Genomic DNA, 27,322 nt, shown 5'->3' with positions numbered 1-27,322 from the left:
CAGCAAAGATCATGAGACGAAAATGAGCAAACAAGAAAAAAATCATACCTCTTGAGGCGGAACGTCAAACGAAACTGTCCTCAAGTCCACCTTGCAGTAGGTGTCGATGCATGGAATGATGAAGAAAATGCCTGAAACAGAATCGTTTGGGCTTTGGTCACTACGATTCGGTTGATCTGAAAAACAGAGCTTGCATAAGGGAAGCAGCGGACGGCTCGTTTCATTAGGTTTTTATTAAATTTGATCACTTAACGCGGAGGAAGGATGCAAAGTGAACCACAACAAAAAGTTGGTTCGACAACGACACTGAAACGAAATGAATTTGAGGATTCAGTTATGAGAGGGAATTTTTACTGTTTGGTCAATATGACATTTGTAACCAGTTCTCGTATTCATTAAGCGACATTTTCAATCACTTTTTCTCTGAAAAATAGTTTTTGGCGAATAAATAACTTTACAATATTTTGTATGTGATGTTACAAATATAATAATTTCAACTGAAAGAAAAAGATCTCATGACAAATCCACTCTAAATTAAAGTATTTTTTGACACGTCATCTACAGCTATGTATTTCTTTGACTAAAAAATAACGATTATATATTGGTTATCCATGTTTTGCAAATATAATAATAAAAATACATAACTTGTGTGACTTAACAGACTGGGCTTGAATGTAATTTTAAACTAGAAGCTTTAGTAAAATAGTTGTACCAAATAATCTGATGGCAGATATGAAGTTTCTTTAACACGAGAGCTGCTAGATTTTGTTGTTGTTGTTTTACCTTTGAGGAACTAAAAACAAAGATATCGAGATATATCAAACATAAATTAACCCTACTGTTAATGTTTGTGGATATAATTTCATTTAGGAGTTCAACTTTTTTTACGAGAGATGTAAGACCAATCAGTTAGAAGAAAGAACATGATGACATCATCTTGATGATACGTTTTCTTCATGAAATTACGAATATAATTATTGATGTTTTTTAATCTTCACGTCTAATATTAAACATGCGATTGTTGAAATGTTTTAATCCTCACGGGTGTTATTAAACATGCGATTGTTGAAATATTTTAATCCTCACGGGTTTTATTAAACATGCGATTGTCGAAATGTTTAAATCCTCACGGGTTTTATTAAACATGCGATTGTTGAAATGTTTTAATCCTCACGGGTTTTATTAAATATGCGATTGTTGAAAGGTTTTAATCCTCACGGGCTTTATTAAACATGCGATTGTTGAAATGTTTTAATCCTCACGGGTTCTATTAAACATGCGATTGTCGAAATGCCTTAATCCTCACGGGTTCTATAAAACATGTGATAGTTGAAATGTTTAAATCCTCACGGGTTCTATAAATATGAGATTGTTGATGTTTTAATCCACATGGGTTCTATAAAACATGAGATTGTTGATATACTTTAATCCTCACGGGTTCCATAAAACATGTGATTGTTGATACACTTTAATCCTCACGGGTTCTATACATGAGATTGTTGATATACTTTAATCCTAATCCTAACGTTTCACTAAAGCACTCATGAAAACGGAAGTCTCTATCCTTTCCTGGGCATTATACATATATCTCTATAGTGGTAAAAAAGAAATTCAAACATTATAAAAATTGTATGTTTTAATATTGTAATTACTTCCATACAGTCAGTTAATGATAGGTATTTCAAACAGTATAAAGACTGTGTTTTAATATTGTAATAATTTCCTTACAATCAGTTAATGATAGGTATTTCAAACAGTATAAAGACTGTGTTTTAATATTGTAATTACTTTCTTACAATCAGTTAATGATGGGTATTTCAAACAGTATAAAGACTGTGTTTTAATATTGTAATAATTTCCTTACAATCAGTTAATGATGGGTATTTCAAACAGTATAAAGACTGTGTTTTAATATTGTAATTATTTCCTTACAGTAAGTTAATAACAGGTATTTCAAACAGTATAAAGACTGGGTTTTAATATTGTAATTATTTCCTTACAGTAAGTTAATGATAGGTATTTCAAACAGTATAAAGACTGTGTTTTAATATTGTAATAATTTCCTTACAATCAGTTAATGATGGGTATTTCAAACAGTATAAAGACTGTGTTTTAATATTGTAATTATTTCCTTACAGTAAGTTAATGATAGGTATTTCAAACAGTATAAAGACTGTGTTTTAATATTGTAATTATTTCCTTACAATCAGTTAATGATAGGTATTTCAAACAGTATAAAGACTGTGTTTTAATATTGTAATAATTTCCTTACAATCAGTTAATGATAGGTATTTCAAACAGTATAAAGACTGGGTTTTAATATTGTAATTATTTCCTTACAGTAAGTTAATGATAGGTATTTCAAACAGTATAAAGACTGTGTTTTAATATTGTAATAATTTCCTTACAATCAGTTAATGATGGGTATTTCAAACAGTATAAAGACTGTGTTTTAATATTGTAATTATTTCCTTACAGTAAGTTAATGATAGGTATTTCAAACAGTATAAAGACTGTGTTTTAATATTGTAATTATTTCCTTACAGTCAGTTAATGATGGGTATTTCAAACAGTATAAAGACTGTGTTTTAATATTGTAATTATTTCCTTACAGTCAGTTAATGATAGGTATTTCAAACAGTATAAAGACTGTGTTTTAATATTGTAATTATTTCCTTACAGTAAGTTAATGATAGGTATTTCAAACAGTATAAAGACTGTGTTTTAATATTGTAATTATTTCCTTACAGTAAGTTAATGATAGGTATTTCAAACAGTATAAAGACTGTGTTTTAATATTGTAATTATTTCCTTACAGTTAGTTAATGATAGGTATTTCAAACAGTATAAAGACTGTGTTTTACTATTGTAATAATTTCCTTACAATCAGTTAATGATGGGTATTTCAAACAGTATAAAGACTGTGTTTTAATATTGTAATAATTTCCTTACAATCAGTTAATGATGGGTATTTCAAACAGTATAAAGACTGTGTTTTAATATTGTAATTATTTCCTTACAGTAAGTTAATGATAGGTATTTCAAACAGTATAAAGACTGTGTTTTAATATTGTAATTATTTCCTTACAGTCAGTTAATAACAGGTATTTCAAACAGTATAAAGACTGTGTTTTAATATTGTAATTATTTCCTTACAGTAAGTTAATAACAGGTATTTCAAACAGTATAAAGACTGGGTTTTAATATTGTAATTATTTCCTTACAGTAAGTTAATGATAGGTATTTCAAACAGTATAAAGACTGTGTTTTAATATTGTAATTATTTCCTTACAGTCAGTTAATGATGGGTATTTCAAACAGTATAAAGACTGTGTTTTAATATTGTAATTATTTCCTTACAGTAAGTTAATAACAGGTATTTCAAACAGTATAAAGACTGTGTTTTAATATTGTAATTATTTCCTTACAGTAAGTTAATGATAGGTATTTCAAACAGTATAAAGACTGGGTTTTAATATTGTAATTATTTCCTTACAGTAAGTTAATGATAGGTATTTCAAACAGTATAAAGACTGTGTTTTAATATTGTAATTATTACCTTACAGTAAGTTAATGATGGGTATTTCAAACAGTATAAAGACTGTGTTTTAATATTGTAATTATTTCCTTACAATCAGTTAATGATGGGTATTTCAAACAGTATAAAGACTGTGTTTTAATATTGTAATTACTTCCTTACAGTCAGTTAATGATGGGTATTTCAAACAGTATAAAGACTGTGTTTTAATATTGTAATTATTACCTTACAGTCAGTTAATGATGGGTATTTCAAACAGTATAAAGACTGTGTTTTAATATTGTAATTATTTCCTTACAGTCAGTTAATGATGGGTATTTCAAACAGTATAAAGACTGTGTTTTAATATTGTAATTATTACCTTACAGTAAGTTAATGATGGGTATTTCAAACAGTATAAAGACTGTGTTTTAATATTGTAATTATTACCTTACAGTCAGTTAATGATAGGTATTTCAAACAGTATAAAGACTGTGTTTTAATATTGTAATTATTTCCTTACAGTAAGTTAATGATGGGTATTTCAAACAGTATAAAGACTGTGTTTTAATATTGTAATTACTTCCTTACAGTTAGTTAATGATGGGTATTTCAAACAGTATAAAGACTGTGTTTTAATATTGTAATTACTTCCTTACAGTTAGTTAATAACAGGTATATCAAACAGTATAAAGACTGTGTTTTAATATTGTAATTATTTCCTTACAGTAAGTTAATGATGGGTATTTCAAACAGTATAAAGACTGTGTTTTAATATCGTAATTATTTCCTTACAATCAGTTAATGATGGGTATTTCAAACAGTATAAAGACTGTGTTTTAATATTGTAATAATTTCCTTACAATCAGTTAATGATGGGTATTTCAAACAGTATAAAAACTGGGTTTTAATATTGTAATTATTACCTTACAGTAAGTTAATGATAGGTATTTCAAACAGTATAAAGACTGTGTTTTAATATTGTAATTATTACCTTACAATCAGTTAATGATGGGTATTTCAAACAGTATAAAGACTGTGTTTTAATATTGTAATTATTACCTTACAATCAGTTAATGATGGGTATTTCAAACAGTATAAAGACTGTTTTAATGTTGCAATTATTACCTTACAATCAGTTAATGATGGGTATTTCAAACAGTATAAAGATTGTTTTAATGTTGCAATTTTTTTTTATCATTTAACATCTTTTGGATGTAGTTTCTTTTCTTGTCATGCCTTTGAACTACGATTCGATTCTCGGATCTCCTCTAAACATTTTTATCTTAATTAATGGCAACTCTCCAGTTGTTAAATGATTAAATGGATTTAGGCGCGAGTACCGGCTTAACTTCGTCTTGTGTGACTAGTTGTACAAACTATTGAGACGAATTTTTTCTTACGTCAATTTGTCTTCATCACCTTTCAAACTTCCGGCTGTAAATGGTTGTTAATGCCCTCAAAATTGGAACACTACAATAGAAATATACATCTATGTAAACGCATTTTAAAAATTTATAATATAGTAGAGTGTATTATAAGCGTATTCCGACTATACTATGTTCACTATATCCACTGCCACCGACGCGTTTTGCTCAGTCCAGAGCTCATCAGGTTGGTTGGGATAGAACGAACACGGTAGTGGTTAGAATACTATTGATATAAAATATTTGTTACAAATTCTCCGGCTTCTAAAAGATTCCACATCGTAACAATTGTACCAGAAACAGTAGAATAATAATGAAGAATACGACGTCATCATTATCGCCAGGAAAAAAAAAACAAATCGTATTCTAAATATAACCAGTTGAATAAAATAACTTTCCTGAAGTGGAAGATGTGTATTATTATTATTAGTGTATTAATAGTCTTACCAGGTCCTTTTGCACCACCACGTAGAAGTCTGCCTAGCCGGAATATGACAGCCCTTTCGTATTCTTGAACGACCTAGAAAATAAAAACAAAAGCATTTGTTTGTTTTAAATTTCGCGCAAAGTTACTCGAGGGCTATCTGCGCTAGCCGTCCCTAATCTAGCAGTATAAGACTAGAAGGAAGGCAGCTAGTGATCACCACCCACCGCCAACTCTTGGGCTACTCTTTTACCAACAATAGTGGGATTGACCGTCACATTATAACGCCCCCACGGCTGAAAGGGCGAGCATGTTTGGTGCAACTGGGATTCGAACCCGCGACCCTCGGATTACGAGTCAAACGCCTTAACACGCTTGGCCATGGCGTGCCCAAAAAACAGAAGCAAATATATAAGAAGCAACTAAACCAAAACATTAACAATATGAACGAATTAGAGTTTACGCTCTAACGAAATAAACGTTTTGTTTTTTTCAGAAACGTATCTTGAATTATGAAGCACACCACTAACAAAATAATACAAACAAAACTACTGTTACCATGATTACAGACAAAAAATTGTAACCTACATAGTATAAATAAGCAAACAGGATCATATCTTGGAAAATGGAGACAGATAAAAGGTAAATGCATGTATAACTAGATGTACTTCTGCAGCGTTCCCAAAACTGTATTTTTTCGAGATTAAATAGAACCGAAATTAACAGCAAAAATATATTTTTTATTTCTTGCTTTTGATATTTGTACGTGATGCTGTGTTATATCCTGCGGAGTGCATAATTGTTCTTGTGATTCATAAAGCGCCCATGTTTTATGTACGTCACGATAGTTGAAAATCGCATCGTTAAACGCCCCTCATATGACGTCAATTTAGCGTCCACTGACTCAATGACAGATAACACGCTAATGTGATGCAAGTTGTAAAAACAGATGAGTTTTCCAGACAGCATTCGGCCTCCTTTCGGGAAAATTGTATAGGTATTGAGATATAACTAGATGAACAGTTTTATGTGTTTGTGTTTTTCTTACAGTGAAGCCACACTGGGCTGTCTGCTGTGTCCTCCGACTTGAATGAAGCTCCATAATTTAGCGTTGTAAATCCGAAGACTTGTCACTGTCTCACCGGAAAACTAACAGTTAAAAAAAATGTTTAGACAGACAAATATATATTTAACCTTCTAGAAGCTACATTTCAGTAATTCAGAGCTTTTAGACACAGTGTACTGAATTTAACACAGATATTAAATTCTCATCTATACCTTCTGATACATTTTTATATAACGTGTTAACTTGCACGCAGGCTAGTCAAATCCTTGTAGCACAACACTCAATATTGTTAAACTTCACGCAGACTGCGCAATTCTCTAAAATAACGATTAAGGGTTAAGTGAATGGAAAGCCTGATCAACGTAGTTATATATACAGAGAAAGTGAAATGTAAACTTCACGTATAATGAGGTATAATTAGACGAAGACAAGATGTTAGATCCAGCGGCGTATTTAGGTAGAGGCTAGAGAGGGCTCAGCCCCAGGGTCCATGGTGTTAATGGGGCCCATAAATAATTTTATTCTATGCAAAATTACATGGGATGCACGGCCCACAAAAATTATTAGCTCCTTGGCCCACACAACTTTAAATCAGCCACTGGCAATGGCGTATTTAGGTTGGGGTTAAAATGGGGTTCAGTTCCAAAACTCATGGTCTTAATGGGGCCCATAAATAATTTTATTACATGTAAAATTACATGGGATATAGGACCTACAAAAATTATTAGCTCCTGGGTCCACACAACCTTAAATCAGCCACTGGTATTTCGAGAAACACAAATAAAAACATAGAACTTTTAACTACATATATTTAGTCTTACCTTAATACATAAGACGAGAGAAAAGGGCAGTGTTGCCACTATCAGTATTATCGATATGCCTGTTAAGATATAGGCACAGATCCCTGGATTTTCATTTACATTAGCTGGAAAGGTAAAGAAATGTATTAAGAACTTTGAAAGCGAGTCCAGTAAATAATAGAAGTCAGCTGAATCACTTTATTTTAGATAATTTCAAAGAAAAAAAGACTGACTTATTGTACGTACTTTGCACAATCTCGAGCGAAACGCAGTTCAAGTTCTATTGTAAAAACGAAACGACTCGATGGTCGCTAATAAGATTTTCCTCGCCGTTTGAAACTTAATATAACAATTCAATAACTACGCTTTTATAGATTATATATATATATAAAATCAAATGAATACTACGTAAGTTAGCAAAGACCAGTTTAACCTAAACTGTTTGAATTAAATCTACTGATTGCCTGGAGATTTCTTTATGACATTAAGTGATTTTGTTTATACTTAAAAGCCTAACAATGACTTTATTGGTTGATAACTCTAAAAGTGCGATTTTGTTTCTTATAACATTTTTTTCTTTCAAGAAAAAAATTGTCCAGCAAATAATTTTTGAAGAGCCATTTTATTTGTAAAACGAATTCTGAAATGCGCGATTTCTCTAAGCATATAACAACAGTAAATTACGTAATAATTAGTATTTCATTTGAAAATTATAAACAGACTTTACGACGCCTGCAGTAAACAGAATTATGTTATATTGTTTTAAAATATAAACGTAATGAGTAAAATTTTGTGATAAACACTTTAAAATAGAAATATTATCTTTTAACTATAGTTTTAAAGATAAAATCTGTGACGTGTTTTTATGTATCTTTTACAAAGAATCAATTAAAAAACTGAATAATTAAACTAAGTAATTATCACCATTTTACTTCTCACTGAAAATAAATTACATTATCTGTGATGCAAAATATTATAACTTGATCTCAACATTGTTATTATGTGTTATCACAAAATTAACAAATAATTTTACGAATTTCTATCGAAGTCTTTTGATATCATATTTGGAAAACAATGATTGTAATACATCTGTTTAAAACACACACACACACACACACACCCCTCAAACTCAAATCTTAGTAAAAGATAAAAACACAATAGAGGAATAGAACTTGTGGTTTCACGTGTAGAATTAATAAGAGGATATAGTATGGTTGATGAATCACAAAAAATAAAGTTAGTAGCCGTGATTGCACGTGTAGAACCAATAGGAGGATATATGACGGCTAATAAATCACAAACAAATAATATAATAGTGTGATTTCACGCGTAGAACCAGTAGGAGGATATATGATGGCCGATAAATCAAACTAGTCGTCGTGATTTCATATGTAGAACCAGTAGGAGGATACATGATGGCTGATAAATCAAACTAGTCGTCGTGATTTCATGTGTAGAACCAGTAGGAGGATACATGATGGCCGATAAATCAAACTAGTAGTCGTGGTTTCATGTGTAGAACCAGTAGGAGGACATATGATGGCTGATAAATCAAACTAGTAGTCGTGATTTCACGTGTAGAACCAGTAGGAGGACATATGATGGCCGATAAATGAAACTAGTAGTCGTGATTTCACGTGTAGAACCAGTAGGAGGAAATATGATGGCCGATAAATAAAACTAGTAGTCGTGATTTCACGTGTAGAACCAGTAAGGAAATATGATGGCCGATAAATCAAACTAGTAGTCGTGATTTCGAGAAAAGATTCAGAAAGCGGGATACTGGAAGGAATATAATATCCATACGAGGAGAAAGAAACGGCGATCTACATTTTATGTACATAATCAATATGAAGATTTATAATTGTAGATGCAAGATAATCCAATAAACTGATTGTTAGTGAAGCCTAACTTTGTTTATTCACTTATTGTAACTCTTGCATTTATTCGTCATTATTATCAGAGAGGTTTTACCTTGCTTATTACACCGTAATTCAGGACCGAAGCATTCAAATGTTTGTTTAAAACATATTTTTACAGTTTTTTTTTCTATAAATTTGTCATTATGAAACCGCTTGGGTCATATGTGTTTGTTTCTCGTTTCATAATGATTAAATCCTACAATGTTGGTAAAAAAAACCGTGTTGTTTTTTTCCTGCTTCGTGCTAAGACAAACTACTCACTAATTCGCATTAGTTTTATTCCTATACGATAAAATATGAGAAACAAAACAAAAACATTCCTAACAGCAACTCCAATGGTTGAAATCTCGTTTGGATTCTGTTCTGTAACGTAATTGGCTAAACTAAGTATAACAACATCAGTGATTGGACGTTCGTATCGGCTCTTCTAACTTAAGTGGATAATTAAGGCTTTAACCAGTACATCAGAAATATTATAATCAAATAAAGATATCGTTTTCTCCTGTAATTATTTCTTTGGCTATTTCCTCACCATTTTCATGATTTCACCTTCATGTTTTCCTGGCTATCCAGACATTGTTTTGAAAAGTTAAAGACGATTCAGTAAATAAAATCTTTGGAAACAAATTACAATAAAGGAAGCAAAGAAACTTCGTGAGTTGCATCGGTGACGTAGTTCATGACTCATCTATACGACACTTTGACCAACCTTGCTTTTAAAGAAAAGTCGCTCTGTTTACGTTCGACATATAAGTAAAGGTTCAATATATATATTCTTTTATTTTGAATTAGTTGTGGTATACATCTTCCGGGTACGTGAAATGAGAACTCGTCTATAATAAAGGATAGAAAATTAACGTAGTGAACATTAAATGTGAAATAAAGGTATATGAAGGCACCAATACTGAAAATAAAGATATATTGTTTTCAAGAATTCTGTAAACATAAATTTAGATGAGTGTGTATGGGGTACAACAATGGAAAACAACCACTTAGTGTTGATTAGTCAAGAAATGTTGAAACATATAAGGATTTGTTTGTTTTGAATTTCGCACAAAGCTACTCGAGGGCTATCTGTGCTAGCCGTCCCTCATTTAGCAGTGTAAGACTAGAGAGAATGCAGCTAGTCATCACCACCTACCGCCAACTCTTGGGCTACTCTTTTACCAACGAATAGTGGGATTGACCGTAGAATTATAACGCCCCCACGGCTGAAACGGCGAGCATGTTTGGCGTGACGAGGATGCGAATCCGCGACCCTCAGCTTACGAGTCGCACGCCTTAACATATAAGGAACAGATATGAAATGATAAATATACTACCGTGTATTTTGTTCTCCGGGTGTGTGTTTGTGTGCGTGCTTCTCCTATAGCAAAGCCACATAACGTCGTCTGCTGTGTTCACCGAGGGGAAATGAATCCCTGATTTTAGCGTCGCAAATCTGAAGACTTACCACTGTCTAAGCGGGGGACCTTTCTCTGGACACCCACATTCTAATTTATATAGTAGAGTTGGGGATTAAGTTGAATATACAACAGTTTATTTTTTACCCAGACAAACACTTTAATTTATGTAGTAGATTTGAAGCTTAAGTTAGATATACCATCGTGTATTTTTTCTCCTTGATAAAAACCTTATTTTATATAGTAGGTTTGAGGCATAACTTTTGAATTTGAAATAAGTTGTTTTTTGTTTTTTTTTGAATTTCGCACAAAGCTACTCGAGGGTTATCTGTGCTAGCCGTCCCTAATTTAGCAGTGTAAGACTAGAGGGAAGGCAGCTAGTCATCACCACCCACCGCCAGCTCTTTTACCAACGATTAGTGAGATTGACCGTCACATTATAACGCCCCCACGGCTGTAAGGGCGAGCATGTTTGGCGCGACGGGGATGTGAACCCGCGACCCTCAGATTACGAGTCTTACGTCTTAACATGCTTGGCCATGCCGGGCCTAAAGATATGGAAAAATATTGAAACCTGTGTTCTGTTTGGAAAATGAAAACACCCTGAAACCCATGTTCTGTTCGGGTAATAAAAATCCACAACAACTTTTACCGACTTAACCACAACCAGTAATACTGTAGATGCAAGTCTTGGTAACTGCAAGCTCTATGGGTATCCGGGGTTTCGAATACCTGTGCAGATCTTGAATACAAATGTACAATTGCTTCTGAATTTATTATATACTTCATGTAATCAAATATTAATTTCATGGTTTGATATGAAAAACGTAAAAATCTTTATACATTTTACGATGTATTCAAAACTAGCGTGTGTTGTTTTTTTTCTTTTATGCCTTTTCGGTTCACACGCAAGAGAATCTACTTTCTTATAATCGTCCAGATGTCAGAAATGTCATGGAAAGCACACTTATAGAACTGACTATTCCACAGTTGGGGGATATTCGAGAGAAAAACAGCTATGAAAAACATAGCTAGGAATATCATTAAAGCTGTGTTTTATCAGTTATATTCCTAATGGTAAATTAATCATATTAAACCTTGTTTAAAGTGTTACAACACGATGTGAACACAGTTAACAGACATGTTAAAGGTTCCTTTCGCTTATCTTTACAATTACTATTTTCTCCCTGGATATCTCAGATCACTGATAAAAGAAAACGACTGGAAGGCTCCGAATTCTGTAAAATTCACAAAATGTTTCACGTTAATTTATTGCTACACTCGTCTTTTAACGATCTGTTTGCTTACATTTATTATATATCTAATTACAGTGTGTGAATATTGTACATTCTCGTTTGTATAGATGTCGCTTTCTCAAACAATATGCTAAATATAGGTACGGCACACACCGCTTTATTAGAATTTCAATGAGCGATTTTCATCTTCTTTTCGCTAAATTAATTGAATAACCATTTCAAAACATTTCTTGGCAAAATGCCAATACGTGTTTCTGGACATTGTAAAGGCTGTAATTTACGAGTTAATTGTGCCCGGCATGGCCTAGCGCGTTAAGGCGTGCGCTTCGTAATCTGAGGGTCGCGGGTTCGCGCCAACATGCTCGCCCTCCCAGCCGTGGGGGCGTTATAATATTACGATCAATCCCACTTTTCGTTGGTAAAAGAGTAGCCCAAGAGTTGGCGGTAGGTGGTGATGACTAGCTGCCTTCCCTCTAGTCTTACACTGCTAAATTAGGGACGGATAGCGCAGGTAGCCCTCTTGTAGCTTTGCGCGAAATTCAAAAACCAGTCGAACTTTGTACGAATAAAGATATGAATTTTCTCAGATATGACAAAATATTTACTTATATATATATAAATGCTATAAGGCAGGAAAGATATTTTAATTTACGGTTAATATAATGATATTAAATTTTATTTTTGGTCCTCGATTAAAATGTCACAAAAATTGCAAAATACATATTAAAATCTAAAAACCTGTAGAAAGTGAGTCTTTCTTTGTTAGAAATATTTGTTTGTTATCAATTTCTCGCAAAGCTAAGAGAGGGTATTGGCGTTAACAGTCCTCAATTTAGCAATGAAAGACTAGAGAAAAGGCAGCTAGTCATTCCCACCAACCGCCAACTCTTTTATCAACGAATAGTGGAATTGATCGTGACGTTATAACACCCCCATGGCTGAAAGGGCGAGGATGTTTGGTACGATGGGAATTCGGATTTGCGACCCTCAGACTGTGAGTCGAATGTCCAAACCACCTGGTGGTATAAATATATTAAAACTCTCAAAAACGTATGGACAATTGATAAAATGTACTTTTAAAAACATATTAAAAACATGTTTTGGAAACGTAGTCTTTCAAGCAAGTGTAAAACTTTTAGAAACTTTTCCGACTGCAAAAAAAAAAAAAAAAAAGCGTTTATCTCTGGCTCAAACAATAACCATTCTTATTCATCTGTATTGTTCACGTCTAGCTAAATGATTTCTATAATGAATCACTAATTTTGTACACAAGTTAAACCTTGATGTTAGCTAAGCTACGGATCCAAAGGTCCAAAGTTTGAGCCAAGACGTGCTTCTTTCAGTTAAGATTAGCTGAATTATGGGCGGGGCGTGATCCTAATCGATTGCCCTTCCTCTTTTAACCTCTTTTTTTTTTTAGATGACTATTTCTAAAACTTACAAATCTCTGACCTGACCGTTTTAGCCCATTTGCAAGACAAGTTACTGTCCAATATTCAGAAAGAGTGATAAGTTAAAACTTAAAAGATCTACCATAAGACAAGGTCTGTTTGTAAAGTTATTCCACGAGCTATTTTAGAACCATGAGATCAAATACGATTACAGAACATTCTCGTCTTTTCAACTGTGACGTTATAATTTGAGGAGCTATCCCAGCAACTGTTGGCAAAGAGTAGCCTAAAAGTTGACGGTGGCTGGTGTTAACTAGCTGTTTTCCCTCTGGTTTATCACTTCTAAATTAAGGACGGTTAGCACTGGTAGTCCTTGAGTAGCTTTGCGTTGGACTCAACAAACAAATAAATATTTAACACGAAAGTTCTATTCTTTCCATTTGATATGTTATAATATTAAAACGTTCTTTGAAAACATTAGTTTACCAAGTATCATAGTAAATGAATATTGCAAAAAAAAGTTAAACCTTAATACTTAAAATAGCCAGACAAGACTTAGTGGTAAATGTACATCTTAATATTGAAAATCGCCAAGAATGGCTTATTAATAAACGTGTCAGGCTACGGGTCAAGAGGTCCAAAGTTTGAGCCTCGACATGTCTCCGAACACGGTCTTCACTTTTAGCTTGGTAACTATGACAGTTAATCCTGACATTAAGTTAAGATTAGCTGTATTATGAGTAGGACAAATATTTTGTACCGTATGTCATGGCAGGGTTATCTGCGCTAAACGTTTCTAGTTTTGAAGTGATAGACGAGGGGGAAGGTAGATTGTCAACGTCACCCACCGTTAACTCTTGAACTACTGTGTACTGGGATTGAACGTTATATTATGACGTCCCCACGACTGAAAAGGTGAGCATATTCGGTGACAGGATTTGAACCTGCAACACAAAGATGGTAAGTCGAATTTCCTAATCATCAGAGCCTGCCAGACATTCAACTCAGATTTTGATTTTATGTTTCAGGTGCATCACATAGAAGCGCCAACAAGACTTTATAATTGTACTGCAAAGTAACTTAAAATTAGATTTTTTAAAAAATATCCTAAATTATGACATAGTGGGTTATAACACTCAGCAAAGAGTGAATTTTATGTCTCTGTATATGGTATTTATAGTGTCAAAACCTTGTATATTTCTTGAACGTTAATACCTACTACTGTGAGGACCAAACCGAAATTTGTTTTTATTTAGCTTACTGTTGTGACTATTGTCTGTAATGCATGATTGGCAAATCGTTTTCTGAGCCAGTTACATATCAGATATCGGTTTTTAGTTTAATTAATTAATACTAATTGAAATTGAAACTTCCTTTTGTCTTTTGAATTTTGGAAAGAATTTGCATAATCTATAATATTTTGTTAATTTAAGGAAGTTGTTAAAACACTGGGTTAATATTAGGTAGCTATTAAAACATTGTGCTAATTTAAGGTAATTATTAAACATTGTGTTAATTTAAGGTAATTATTAAAACACTGTGCTAATTTAAGTTAATTATTAAACATTGTGTTAATTAAGGTAATTATTAAAACACCGTGCTAATTTAAGGTAATTATTAAACATTGTGTTAGTTTAAGTTAATTATCAAAACACTGTGCTAACTTTAGGTAATTATAAAAACACTGTTAATTTAAGATAATTATTAAAACACTGTTAATTTAATGCAATTATTAAACATTGTGTTAATTTAAGGTTATTATTAAAACACTGTGTTAATTTAAGGTAATTATTAAAACACTGTGTTAAACTAAGGTAATTATTAAACGTATTAATTTAAGGCAATCATTAAAACTCTGTGTTAATTTAAGGTAATTATTAAACATTGTGTCAATTTAAGTTAATATTTAAATAAAAAAATTGAAGGTTATTTTAAATATTTTAACACTATGAACATTATAACCACTGTTAGCCAATATCTAACCCATAATGCTGCTTTATTAAATTTGTTTTACACTGTTATTTTCTTTTAAGAGACACTCGACTGGTTTTCTGTCAAGTTGTCATCTTGGAGAATCAATTTTGTTCACTTACATTCATCTGCGGGCAGTCTGTTTCTAATGTCTATAACCAACGAAATGTTTTAATGGGGATTTTTTGAGGCTTCCAAATGAAAATAAAAGTTCCTCTTCAGTAAGCCCCTCACAGCTTTTGATGACGTAAAACGTTGCAAAACGTCAGTGCCATTTGGCGGTAATGTCTTGTCATAATTTTACGCATGTCATAACGGTCATACCCTGTGAATTTCAAATTAATCTTTGTTGTTACTTTCGAACTAAGCTCTAACTCTTCTTAACCATCTGCAGGACTATTCTTCTAATGTAAAGACCTATAAACATCTGCAGGACTATTCTCCTAATGTAGAGACTTATAACCATCTGCAGGACTATTCTCCTAATGTAGAAACTTATAACCATCTGCAGCACTATTCTCCTGATGTAGAGACTTATAAAGATCTGCAGGACTATTCTCCTAATGTAAAGACCTATAAACATCTGCAGGACTATTCTCCTAATGTAGAGACTTATAACCATCTGCAGGACTATTCTCCTAATGCAGAGACTTATAAACATCTGCAGGACTATTCTTCTAATGTAGAGACTTATAAAGATCTGCAGGACTATTCTCCTAATGTAGAGACTTATAACCATCTGCAGGACTATTCTTCTAATGTAGAGACTTATAACCATCTGCAGGACTATACTCCTAATGTAGAGACTTATAAACATCTGCAGGACTATACTCCTAATGTATACTTATAAACATCTGTACGACTATTCTCCTAATGTAGAGACTTATAACCATCTGCAGGACTATTCTCCTAATGTAGAGACTTATAAAGATCTGCAGGACTATTCTCCTAATGTAAAGACCTATAAACATCTGCAGGACTATTCTCCTAATGTAGAAACTTATAAAGATCTGCAGGACTATTCTTCTAATGTAGAGACTTATAACCATCTGCAGGACTATTCTCCTAATGTAGAGACTTATAACCATCTGCAGGACTATTCTCCTAATGTAGAGACTTATAAAGATCTGCAGGACTATACTCTAATGTAGAGACTTATAAACATCTGCAGGACTATACTCCTAATGTATACTTATAAACATCTGTGGGACTATTCTCCTAATGTAGAGACTTATAACCATCTGCAGGACTATTCTCCTAATTTAGAGACTTATAAAGATCTGCAGGACTATTCTCCTAATGTAAAGACCTATAAACATCTGCAGGACTATTCTTCTAATGTAGAGACTTATAACCATCTGCAGGACTATTCTCCTAATGTAAAGACCTATAAACATCTGCAGGACTATTCTCCTAATGTAGAGACTTATAACCATCTGCAGGACTATTCTCCTAATGTAGAAACTTATAACCATCTGCTGCACTATTCTCCTAATGTAGAGACTTATAAAGATCTGCAGGACTATTCTCTTAATGTAAAGACCTATAAACATCTGCAGGACTATACTCCTAATGTATACTTATAAACATTTGCAGGACTATACTCCTAATGTAGAGACCTATAAACATCTGCAGGACTATACTCCTAATGTAGAGACCTATAAACATTTGCAGGACTATACTCCTAATGTAGAGACCTACAACCATCTGTAGGACTATTCTCCTGATGTATAGACTTATTTGTACCAAATATTTCATATCCGTTCTCCTAGCATTATATTTAAATTAATTTGACAGTTTACAGCTGATATTTTCATTGACTGAACAACAAACAGTTCATACGCTATGTTTCAAAGAGGATTTAACAGCTACTAACATCAAGACTCATTTCGCAATCCTTTTAAGGTAATCTTTTTGTGTTTTACGATGAACAATAAAACAACAGACACAACGAACATTTAACACGTGTGTTCAGTAAGAACTATTTATTCCTTGAACCTTTCGGGATATATACATTCCATCTTTAGCAAGGTATATTGCTGATGGTTCATTATCAGATACAAAAGTTTACAAATTTAAATATTTTATAAAACTAATTAAAATACAGATTAAAATGATGAATTAGATTAAAATCACATAAATAAATAATGGGATATTGTTAGTTACATAGTTATCACCATTAGATACCATCGAGGAACATAGGGCCGCAATCGTTTGCGGATTCTTCAACAAGTATTTAAGTGAGTAGGTTGTTAGCCCACTGCACCGAGCCGTCCCTAATTTAGCAGTGTAAGACTAGAAGGAAGGCAGCTAGTCATCACCACCCACCGCAAACTCTTGGGCTGCTCTTTTACCAACGAATAGTGGGATTGACCGTCACATTATAACGCCCCCAAATGGGATAATAAAGCAGCGTTATACAAGTATTGAGAGTAGACTTAATTGCAGAGAAGTTCTGCCATTATTTAAAGTTGGGAGTTCACGTGCGATAAATAAACTTTCTTTAATTAAAAGTTCAGTATTTGATGATCCACATGAGACGACTTTGAAATTCGTAATTAAGACAAAATGGTTGGTGTTTTCACAACGTGTGCGAATTGTGGATTCCGGCACATGTAAAACTGGTTTTAAAAAAACAAACAGCAGTTACGTTTTATTTCCTCCAGAGTGATTGTTCGTGAAATTTTATTGGATTAAGAGTACAAGTTATCGGTCCAGATGTGATTCAAGAAGGCACTTAAGTAGGTCGTTTTTATCATTAATACTAGGAACAACTTTGAGACACTAAAAATGAATGGAAAATCTACTCAAAATCTTTTACCGGCTATATAGATTCATTTGTGCATGTTAATGGTCATCTGCTTCGAAATTAGACGTTTTATTCACTGTTGCTAAGCTTCGCGAGATAAACAGGCGTCTATAAAAAGTTCTTTTTATGATATAACCTCAAAACGGCGATTTGTGCAGCTTAATTGAAATACAGGTTGAGTACAGTGCGAGGGGACACAAATTTCATGATTGTATGTTTTGTTTTTAATTGAAGAGATGTGATAAAACGATAAATAATAAATATTAATTATTAACTCAGCGAGTTACCCAAACCATTCCTTCAAACATTTTACTGTGCGTTAAAGACAGCTAGTACAAAAAAGCAAAAATAAGTGTTTGTTTGTTTTTGGATTTCTCGCAAAGTTACTCAAGGGCTATATGCGGTAGCCGTCCCTAATTTAGCAGTGTGAGACCAGAGGGAAGGCAGCTAGTCATCACTGCTCACAGCCATCTCTTGGGCTACTCTTTTACCAACGAACAGTAGGATTGATCGTGACATTATGATGCCCCCCACGGCTGAAAGAACGAGCATGTTAGGTATGACGGGGACTCGAACCCGCGACCCTTAGATTACAAGTTGAGCGCCTTAACCACTTCAGAATGTAAGCGGACTTAGCAACATTGGATTTTTCACAATGTCTACCAGAGCAGTAAGTCTTCGAATTTATAACGCTAAAATCAGGGTTTCGATTTTCCCTCTTTGGACACAGCAGATAACCAATTGTGTTTTTGCTGTAACAAAATACACACACACACACACACACACGTTCTCAGATTACCAAAAACATTGCTGTTTTGTTCTTTCAGAATTAGGAAAGGTCACGCACAGATAGTTTGTCATTCGTTTAACTTTGAGAGTAAATTCTGAAACAGCTAGCTGCAAGCATGTATCCAGTGCCAACTCTATGGCTACCCTTACCTCCTCGAACAGTGGAATTTGTCCTTCGCATTGCCCTATAACATGGAACGTCATGTTGCAGCAACGGACCGAAACCGTGAACATTCCGGATTCACAATCCGAGCATGCTAGCAATTAGACAACGCTCGATCCAAAAACTTTCAAATACGAATTTAACCGTTTCAAGTTTAGGAATATTACAAACTTTTTTCTGATTTTTTTTCTAAATAAATCATAAATATATTTTGTCATAAAAATATTAAAGGACCCATTCCTTATCTATATAGAAAAGTCCATCTATTGCAGATTTACCCAACGTTTTTTAACCTTGTGTATCTTTTATGTTCATTAAATAATGCATTAAGCTTATTCTGTATTGTAGAAATAGGTTTAGATCTTAAAGCAACTTCCAATTATTTATGAGGAATCACTGAACGACGTGATTTAAAATGAAGTGAAATTATTTAACGGAGTTTTTTAAACATTGAAATGAGTGTATTGTTTTTATTTTTTTTGTATATCTTGAAGTGGCTTAGCGGTAAACTTAAGGGATTATAACACTAAATATCGGATTTTGATACCCGCAAAAGCAGAGCATAAATAGTCGATTGTGTAATTTTAAAATTGACAACAAATATTGCTTTTTAGAATTCATTTTCTATAAGACATGGCTTTATTTTTAACCCAAGTAAATAAAACACAAAAATAACAAGTTGAACAAAATCGCAAAGATTAAAATTCCACATTTACATTTTTGTTTTACGTTTCCTGGTATGCAGATTACAGAATATTCTAGAAGTGAATTTAATATGAATTTTTAAAACAGCATTTCAAAAGACCAACAGCTGAAAATATCGCGGCAAAGAAATAATTCACTGAAATATATTAGCGTATAATCTCTTTTAAATTTCATCAGCCAACTCCTGACAACGTCTTAGCACCTCGATTTCAAGAGTTGTGACACCTCTTCGATTCTAAACAAGTAATCCAAGATAAAACATTTGAGAACTTTTTTTATCATACATTCCATATCATAAAGAGTTTATGCATGGGTCAGAATATAAGTGAAAGTGTGATATTTTTAGTAATTTTATTACTGACCTGTGCAGTTTAAAAAAAAAAAATTATAACCAACTACAATAACGAGTCACATTCATGATAAAACTTTGTAGAATGTACAGCAACTGCCAGTTGTGGAGACACAAGTGTAGAGGACGACGTTTAGAAAGTCTTCCGCCTTTCGGCTTTAAGTCGTCCTCTATACTTGTGTCCCCACAACAGGCAGTTGCCGTCCATTCTACAAAGTTTTATCATGAATACTCTGCCTAAACAATCTATCAAAGGAAAGACATATCCAGTTTATTTTCCTAATTAATTTCGAGTTTGTAGTAGATGCACGTTTATATTCGAATTAATTCCTACCATCAAGACACACGTCGAACGAAAACCGTGGCACGACTAAACTAATGAACAAATATTTGCTATAAAAGTATTATGAATGCTGTAAGTGTAGTTACCAGTTTGGCCGCCAGTTTTTATTTAATTTCTTTACGTCACATTCTCAATAAATTTTAGCCTCGCCTTTCCTTCACACCTAAGGTGTTTTTGATTAGATATTATGACTATTTGTCATTACACACCAAAAAATCCACTGCAAGTTAAAAAGTGACACTCGAAAGCACTCAATATTAGCTTTAGGATAACAACCCTATTACTTGGAAAAGACTTTTACTTTACAGAAACAACTAGATGTTTAAAAATATATAGTGGTAGTTTCCTCTCTAAAACAGTATATAATTTTCTTTGTAGTAACGCTGTGGAATCTACATTAACAGTTTGTTGTTATCACCCGCATGTACTCGCTATATCAAGCATCATTATTTACGTTAATTGTTTAAGATAATATCACGTGACGTTAAACGTTCTTTAATTAGGATAATTTCATAAAATTCAGCAAACCTTTGTTAAAAAGTTAGCAATTAAAGGTAAATAATACCTGTCTGCTGGCACGATTCTTTTGAAAAGTTTTGCTAGAAACTGCTAATCTAGTTTGCTGGGCCTAAAAAATACTTATGTAACTGTACGTCCTTTGACGTTATAATTTTTCTGTTCTAAATCAGTCGTCTTTAATTCGAGTGACAAAAAATTAAAAACGTTCTACTGTTACTTTCAGGTGAAGCTGCAGTGAAAATGTTAGATTGGTAACCTCACGTGACTTTTTGCGTAAGCATACACAAAAATTGTGGTTACAATTGAGCGATGTTTGTGTCGAATACCTTCATACGTGTAGCTCATATTTAGATAACCTTTGACATTCAGTTGTAGGTTGTGAGGATCTGTCAATGAACCGAAATTTAAAAATACCATGAAAGCTAAGTAGTTTTCTTTCAAATAAAGTTTCCGTACATTTGATGCGAAGAGTTGTTTGTTTGTTTCAGATTTCGCGCAGAGATACACGAGGGCTATCTATTCTAGCTGTCCCTAATATAGCAGTATAAAACTAGAAGAAATAGACAGCTAGTCATCACTTCCCATTGGTAACTCTTGGGCTATTCTTTTACTAACGAATAGCGGGATTGACCGTAACGTATAACGGTCAATTTGTGTGACGAAGAGTCGAATCCATGACTCTCAGATTACGAGTCGAACACCTTCACCCATCTGACCATGCCGGGGCCTGGTGCAAAGAAATGAAATAAGAGAGCAAGAAATTGATTTATTTCAATTAATTATCTTGTTTTTTTCATTCTTCACTTAGAAATAAGTTCAAATTTCAGTTTTGGTTGTTTTGACTATTCACGTTACACTGCATAACGGTTATCTTTGCTACTAGAATGAAAATATTTTACTGTAACTCTTATAAGACATCCACGTTCCTAAGGCTCGGAGTGGGATTTTGTGTCAAAGGGACATGAACCACAAACCTTTGAATTCCCTTTCCGGCATGCTAGATAGTACGCCATTCCAGTATGTTTCAGAAGATGAAATGTATAATCTTTAAAATAATCAGATCAAGAAGACACAATGTTATTAAATATTTACGAGCAGTGATTGTTTTGGAATATCGCACAAAGCTACTCGAGGGCTATCTATGCTAGCCGTCCCTAATTCAGCAGTGTAAGACTGGAGGGAAGGCAGCTAGTCGTCACCACCCACCGCCAACTCTTGGGCTACTCTTTTACCAACGAATAGCGGGATTGACCGTCACATTATAATACCCTCACGTCTGAAAGGGCGAGCATGTTTGGTGTGACGGGAATTCGAACCCGCGACCCTCAGATTGCGAGTCAAGCATCCTAATCACCTAGGCATACTGGGTTCTATGAATATTCATCTTCCAAATTTGGAGTTTGTTTACTACTTCTTGAAAAACGAAAGAAGGGAGGTATTCGAAAAGAAATTTGTCGGTTTCAGTGTCTTAAATCTGATTAGAGTATCGAGATTATACACTGGTTGATGGAAACACATATTTCCAGAAGATAAGGGTGTTCCGACCAATCGGTTAATTATTTTGCTTTTTATCCGCGATAATTTATCATTATTTCTATCATACAAAATTCAGTAAATTATAAATTTAAACAGATGATTAAACAAAGACTGATGAAGAAGATTCGGATAATTTTAATTTATTAATTAATGTCATTTCATTAGAATTTTAATTTAATGTTTGTTTGTGGAGTTTTTTTGTGTGTTTTTTTTTGCTCTAGCTTTCTTATACCTTTGGTATAAAGTGTAGAATACAAAGACGTCTGAAAGTCACCCAAAAATACAAACAGGCTATGTTTCGGTTTGGTTGGTCCCACTGGGCCAAGTTAAACACCATCCAAGAATAAACCTGAGCTGTGTGACTATTTCGTAAACAGATCATTCGCCAGAAACATAATCTCAGGTTGATGGACTATAACACGTTGTTCTCTGTTGTTTTAACATAGCGAAGATATTATTTTAAATGTAGAGTTTTTCTTTTAACTGAGAAACATATGGGAAAAATGGGAAAATCTAGTACAAAATGAAACAGTAATGTATACAAGTGTGAAATCGTATGAAAGAATAAACGCGAATAGACATATATATATATTTGAACATTACGATACTGAAAAACATTTGTTTTTTTTTTTCTTAACTTCGCGCAAAGCTACACGAGGGCTATCTGCTCTAGCCGTCCCTAATTTAGCAGTATAAGACTAGAGGGAAGGCGGCTAGTCATCACCACCCACTACCAACTCTTGGGCTACTCTTTTACCAACGAATAGTGGGACTGACCGTCACGTTATAACGCCTCCACGGCTGAAAGGGCGAGCCTGTTTGGAGTTATGGGGATTAGAACGCGTGATCCTCGGATTACGAGTCAAGTGCCTTAACCACCTGGCCATGCCGGGGCCCTGTGCCGTTTCAACACTCGAAACGATTTGTTGAATTTCAGCCATTTCACGTCACCATCGTAGTGTTAAAAAACCTGGAATAAAACTATTATCCATAGAATATATATGAACTATATATATATATATACATTCATTTTCGAAATTTGTTACTCTCAGACAAAAACACGTCAAAATGAGTAAGAAAACTTTTTTTTTTCAAAATTTTGCTCAAAGCTACAAAACGCATTCTGTAAGTAGTCGTTGTCAAATTTGTACTGACAGATTAGAAGGAACGCAACCAGGCAATAACATACAGGGTGTCCTAAAAATGTATACGTACCTTCAATGATTATAGCTCACTCAAACTTTTTTTTTTTTTTTTTTTACAGGTGCAACTGATTTGAAGTAATAGCAGAAGCAAGACTATGCTTTGAGAAGAGAAAAATTATCTTAAAGTGCAACTGGAAGTGCGAGAACGTAGTTCAAGTGCAAGGACGGTTTAGAAGGGAGTTTCAAACAGACCCACTAAAGCGACTTACCATTAGTGACATCAGATATAAGTTTGAAACATATGGAACTGTTGAAGGCATCCATAAAGGGCATTCTGGAAGACCGTGGTCGTTCACTAGTCCTACACGAGAAGCAGAGCTGCTGGGAAATCTCCACCGATCTACAAGAAAATCTGTTTGGCAAACAGCCCATGAAACAGAAATCTCAAAATCGAGCGTCTATCGCATGTTGGGCCCGGCATGGCCAAGCGTGTTAAGGCGTGCGATTCGTAATCTGAGGGTCGCAGTTTCGCATCTCCGTCGCGCCAAACATGCTCGCCCTTTCAGCCGTGGGGGCGTTATAATGTGACAGTCAATCCCACTATTCGTTGGTAAAAGAGTAGCCCAAGAGTTGGCGGTGGGTGGTGATGACTAGCTACCTTCCATCTAGTCTTGCACTGCTAAATTAAGGATGGCTAGCTTTGCGCAAAATTAAAAAAACAAACAAACCTTCGCATGTTGAAACGTGTTTATTGGAAAAGGTTTATTCCGGCATTAGTCCACACCCTCAATGTAGATGATCCTGAACGGAGAGTTGAATTTTGTGAGTGGTACCTGGCAAAATCTGCAGAGGATGCACAGTTTCCAAACAAGATTGTCTGGCGCGATGAGGCCACATTCAAGTTAAATGGCTCAGTTAATCGCCACAAATTGCATCTACTTGGCACCTCAGAATCCACCTGTTACGGTTGAACACCACGTAAACTTACCAGGGATTACAGTGTGGTGTGGGTTATCAGCGTTGGGCGTAATTGGACCAATCTTTTTCGACAACACAGTCACTGGTCTCATTTACCTGAACTTACTGCAATAATCTATCGTGCCACGCATTCAAGAATAATTTGGAGATGAGGAGGTTTATTTCCAGCAAGATGGAAATAAACCTCCCCACTACCATCGTAACGTGAGGGCCTATCTTGACGAAAATGTGCCGAACAGATGGACTGGGCAAAGAGGTAGTACTGAATTTCTCCCACGTTTATCAGACCTCACACCTCTGGACTGCTTTTTTTTTTTTTATAGGGATACGTCAGATATAAGGTTTATAGCACAAAACCTGCAACAATCAAAGAACTGAGAGAAGCAATTGAAAGAGAATGCATCCAAATACCAAATGAAATGATTCGTGAAGTTTGTAATTCCATTTGTCTGCGTTATCAGAACGGCCATCAGTTCGTACACGTGCGATAACTCAAAAGATTCTACACTTGTCTTCTTAAACTTGGATTATAAAACCTAGACTAATCTTAATAAACATTGTATTTATAATCATTCAAAGTGTGTAAACATTTTTTTGGGACACCCTCTATACTGCCGTGCTTGTTTCTATGTTACTGTAAGTCATTTTTGCTAACTTCTTATCTATAATAAAAATTGCGTACTCACTTTAATATGCTTATTTAATATTTTTGAATAACTAAGCAATATATTACGTGAAAACTACGTAACTCATTTACAAGAATGCTAAGCCTAAACTGTAATAATATTTAAGTGATAATACGTTCCCTAACTTGCGCACGAAAAAAGAAAACTAATGGAACTCGAAGAGTAGACCAAAAGAAAAACTGACAATAACTGTAGCTTTTTATCGGTAAGATGGCGCCGAGCTGTTAAACGAGGCTTAGGTAGACGTGGAGAGTCTTAAGTAGTACCAAATTTTCTTATGAATTATACAATAATCTACTAGTTACTTTGAATTATAAATCAAATTGAATTACTTAGGTGACCAGGAACTTACATTTTATGGACTCTTCTATAAGATTATCTAATGCATATTAAAAGCATTTTATCGGATTAACTTCTCAAAATTTATGGTGTTGAAACAAACGCTACAAGGTTAAGTGACACCTAGTGGTAAAAACTGTAAATCATAGTTACTTAAATGAAAAGCAGATATTGATATGACAACTTGTATTTAATAAGATGCAGTACAACATTGTTCCATTTTTTATTTTAGATCATTTAAATAATTTTATAATTTTGAACTTTATTTAAATATCAAACTTATTAAAGGATCGTCTTTACTATTGTCCATAAAGATGAAATGAAGCAGTCTTTGGAAAAATATACAGTTCGAGATTACTAAAGTCTCTCAGTCTTCAGGAACTTAATAGGCTTAAGTTCTAGGAGTCTCTGCTTTTCGTCCTTGTAAGTTGAGTTATTTAGACATTGGTCATTACAATATCAGGATAAAAGCAGTATTTGTACTTGTTTTTATTTCCCTCTTTCACTTCTTGGTATAGTCAGTTCTGCAGATGACCAATAGTCTATTTTGTGACCCTGATAAACTCTCCTCATTATACAACTGTTTTTACATGTGAACTGTCCATCGCCTATTCAACTTTATAAAACAACTTATTTTTGTTATGGGTGGTATAGGAGAATGCATGGCCGTACTATATCTACCATATCTTATTTCATGTCAACAGTAATACATCTCATACTTGTTAGGGTGAGTGCCAAAACAATTTATCGCACCTTAATATTGTGAAGAATGACGTTATACCATCTTTATCGCACTTAAGTATTTGTCAAAATTGACATCACACAATTTTACCACATCTTAATAATTGTCAGATTAGCATCATACATTTTTATAATGTCTTATTACTTGTAAGGGCTGACATCACACCGTCTTACCACATCTTAATACTTGTCGGATTAACATAATATCTTTTTATCATACTTTATTACTTGTATAGATTGACATAACTCCGTCTTACCACAACTCAGTATTTGTCAGATTAATTAATAGCCCACTGTCTCTTCATCTGATCACTAACTGACTTCACTTCCTTACGGTTTAACTTAAGAACAATCTCGATGGAACTCAGCTTGTAAAACTCCCTGTTATGATAAATAATTATCTTTGACTGACGACATAGAAGTGAATGGATAATTCATTTCCAATGTCAGTGTTGACATTGCTTCGCGTTTCCTTTTTCTTTCTTTTATCAAGTTATCTTCAGGTTTCTGTACCGTGACATTCTTACCGCTGCTACAGTTAGCAGCTTAATGTGAGCGGCTTAACACTGCACTGGACAACAGACATGTCCCATCCTCCTTTTATGGTTTCTTATAGAGATTACGTCGGAAAACAGTCAATATTGTATGTGCAATGCATTACCAAGCCTTTTGCATATTTGCAGGGACTTCTTTCTTCTTTAATAACAGACCCTCGCTAGTACAGCGGTATGTCTCCGGATTTACAACGCTGATAGCAGCGGTTCGATTACCCTCGGTGGGCTCAGCAGATAGCCCTATGTGGCTTTGCTATAAGAAAACACACACACACACACACACACACCCTCTTTAATAATTGACAGTTTTTCTATTGATTTTCTAAATACTGGATCCAATTTGTGATCATGGATTTATATAATTTGTTTTTAGCAAACTCTTCCACAACTCTTAAGTTTTTCAAAGTTTTCCCGATTATAAGAAATAGACCTGATAATTTATTGGAAACAAACACACAAAAAAAACAAACAAAAAACAAACAACAACAA

General features: G+C 33.9%; 1 protein-coding gene across 11 annotated transcripts in view; it reads right to left on the bottom strand.

Annotated features, from left to right (window-relative positions):
- LOC143245244 (band 7 protein AGAP004871-like) overlaps window positions 1–27,322 on the bottom strand; it is a 555,064-nt gene that overhangs the window by 270,889 nt on the left and 256,853 nt on the right. For 8 of the 11 annotated variants that reach the window (XM_076491375.1, XM_076491379.1, XM_076491377.1 and 5 more), the window contains 3 exons: window positions 7,256–7,359; window positions 5,392–5,464; window positions 49–176 (listed from right to left, as the gene is read on the bottom strand). In XM_076491375.1, the coding sequence (XP_076347490.1) occupies window positions 49–176; window positions 5,392–5,464; window positions 7,256–7,359 (305 nt within the window). Of the gene's footprint in view, window positions 1–48; window positions 177–5,391; window positions 5,465–7,255; window positions 7,360–23,804; window positions 23,884–27,322 lie in introns of those variants that run through there. The other 3 variants (XM_076491376.1, XM_076491381.1, XM_076491386.1) reach the window with 2 other exon arrangements.

This window comes from Tachypleus tridentatus, chromosome 2 (assembly GCF_004210375.1).
Source record: "Tachypleus tridentatus isolate NWPU-2018 chromosome 2, ASM421037v1, whole genome shotgun sequence".
Classification (NCBI taxonomy): domain Eukaryota; kingdom Metazoa; phylum Arthropoda; class Merostomata; order Xiphosura; family Limulidae; genus Tachypleus; species Tachypleus tridentatus.
The sequence above is the reverse complement of the archived record's forward strand: the minus strand, read 5'-3'. Positions and strand labels throughout refer to the sequence as shown.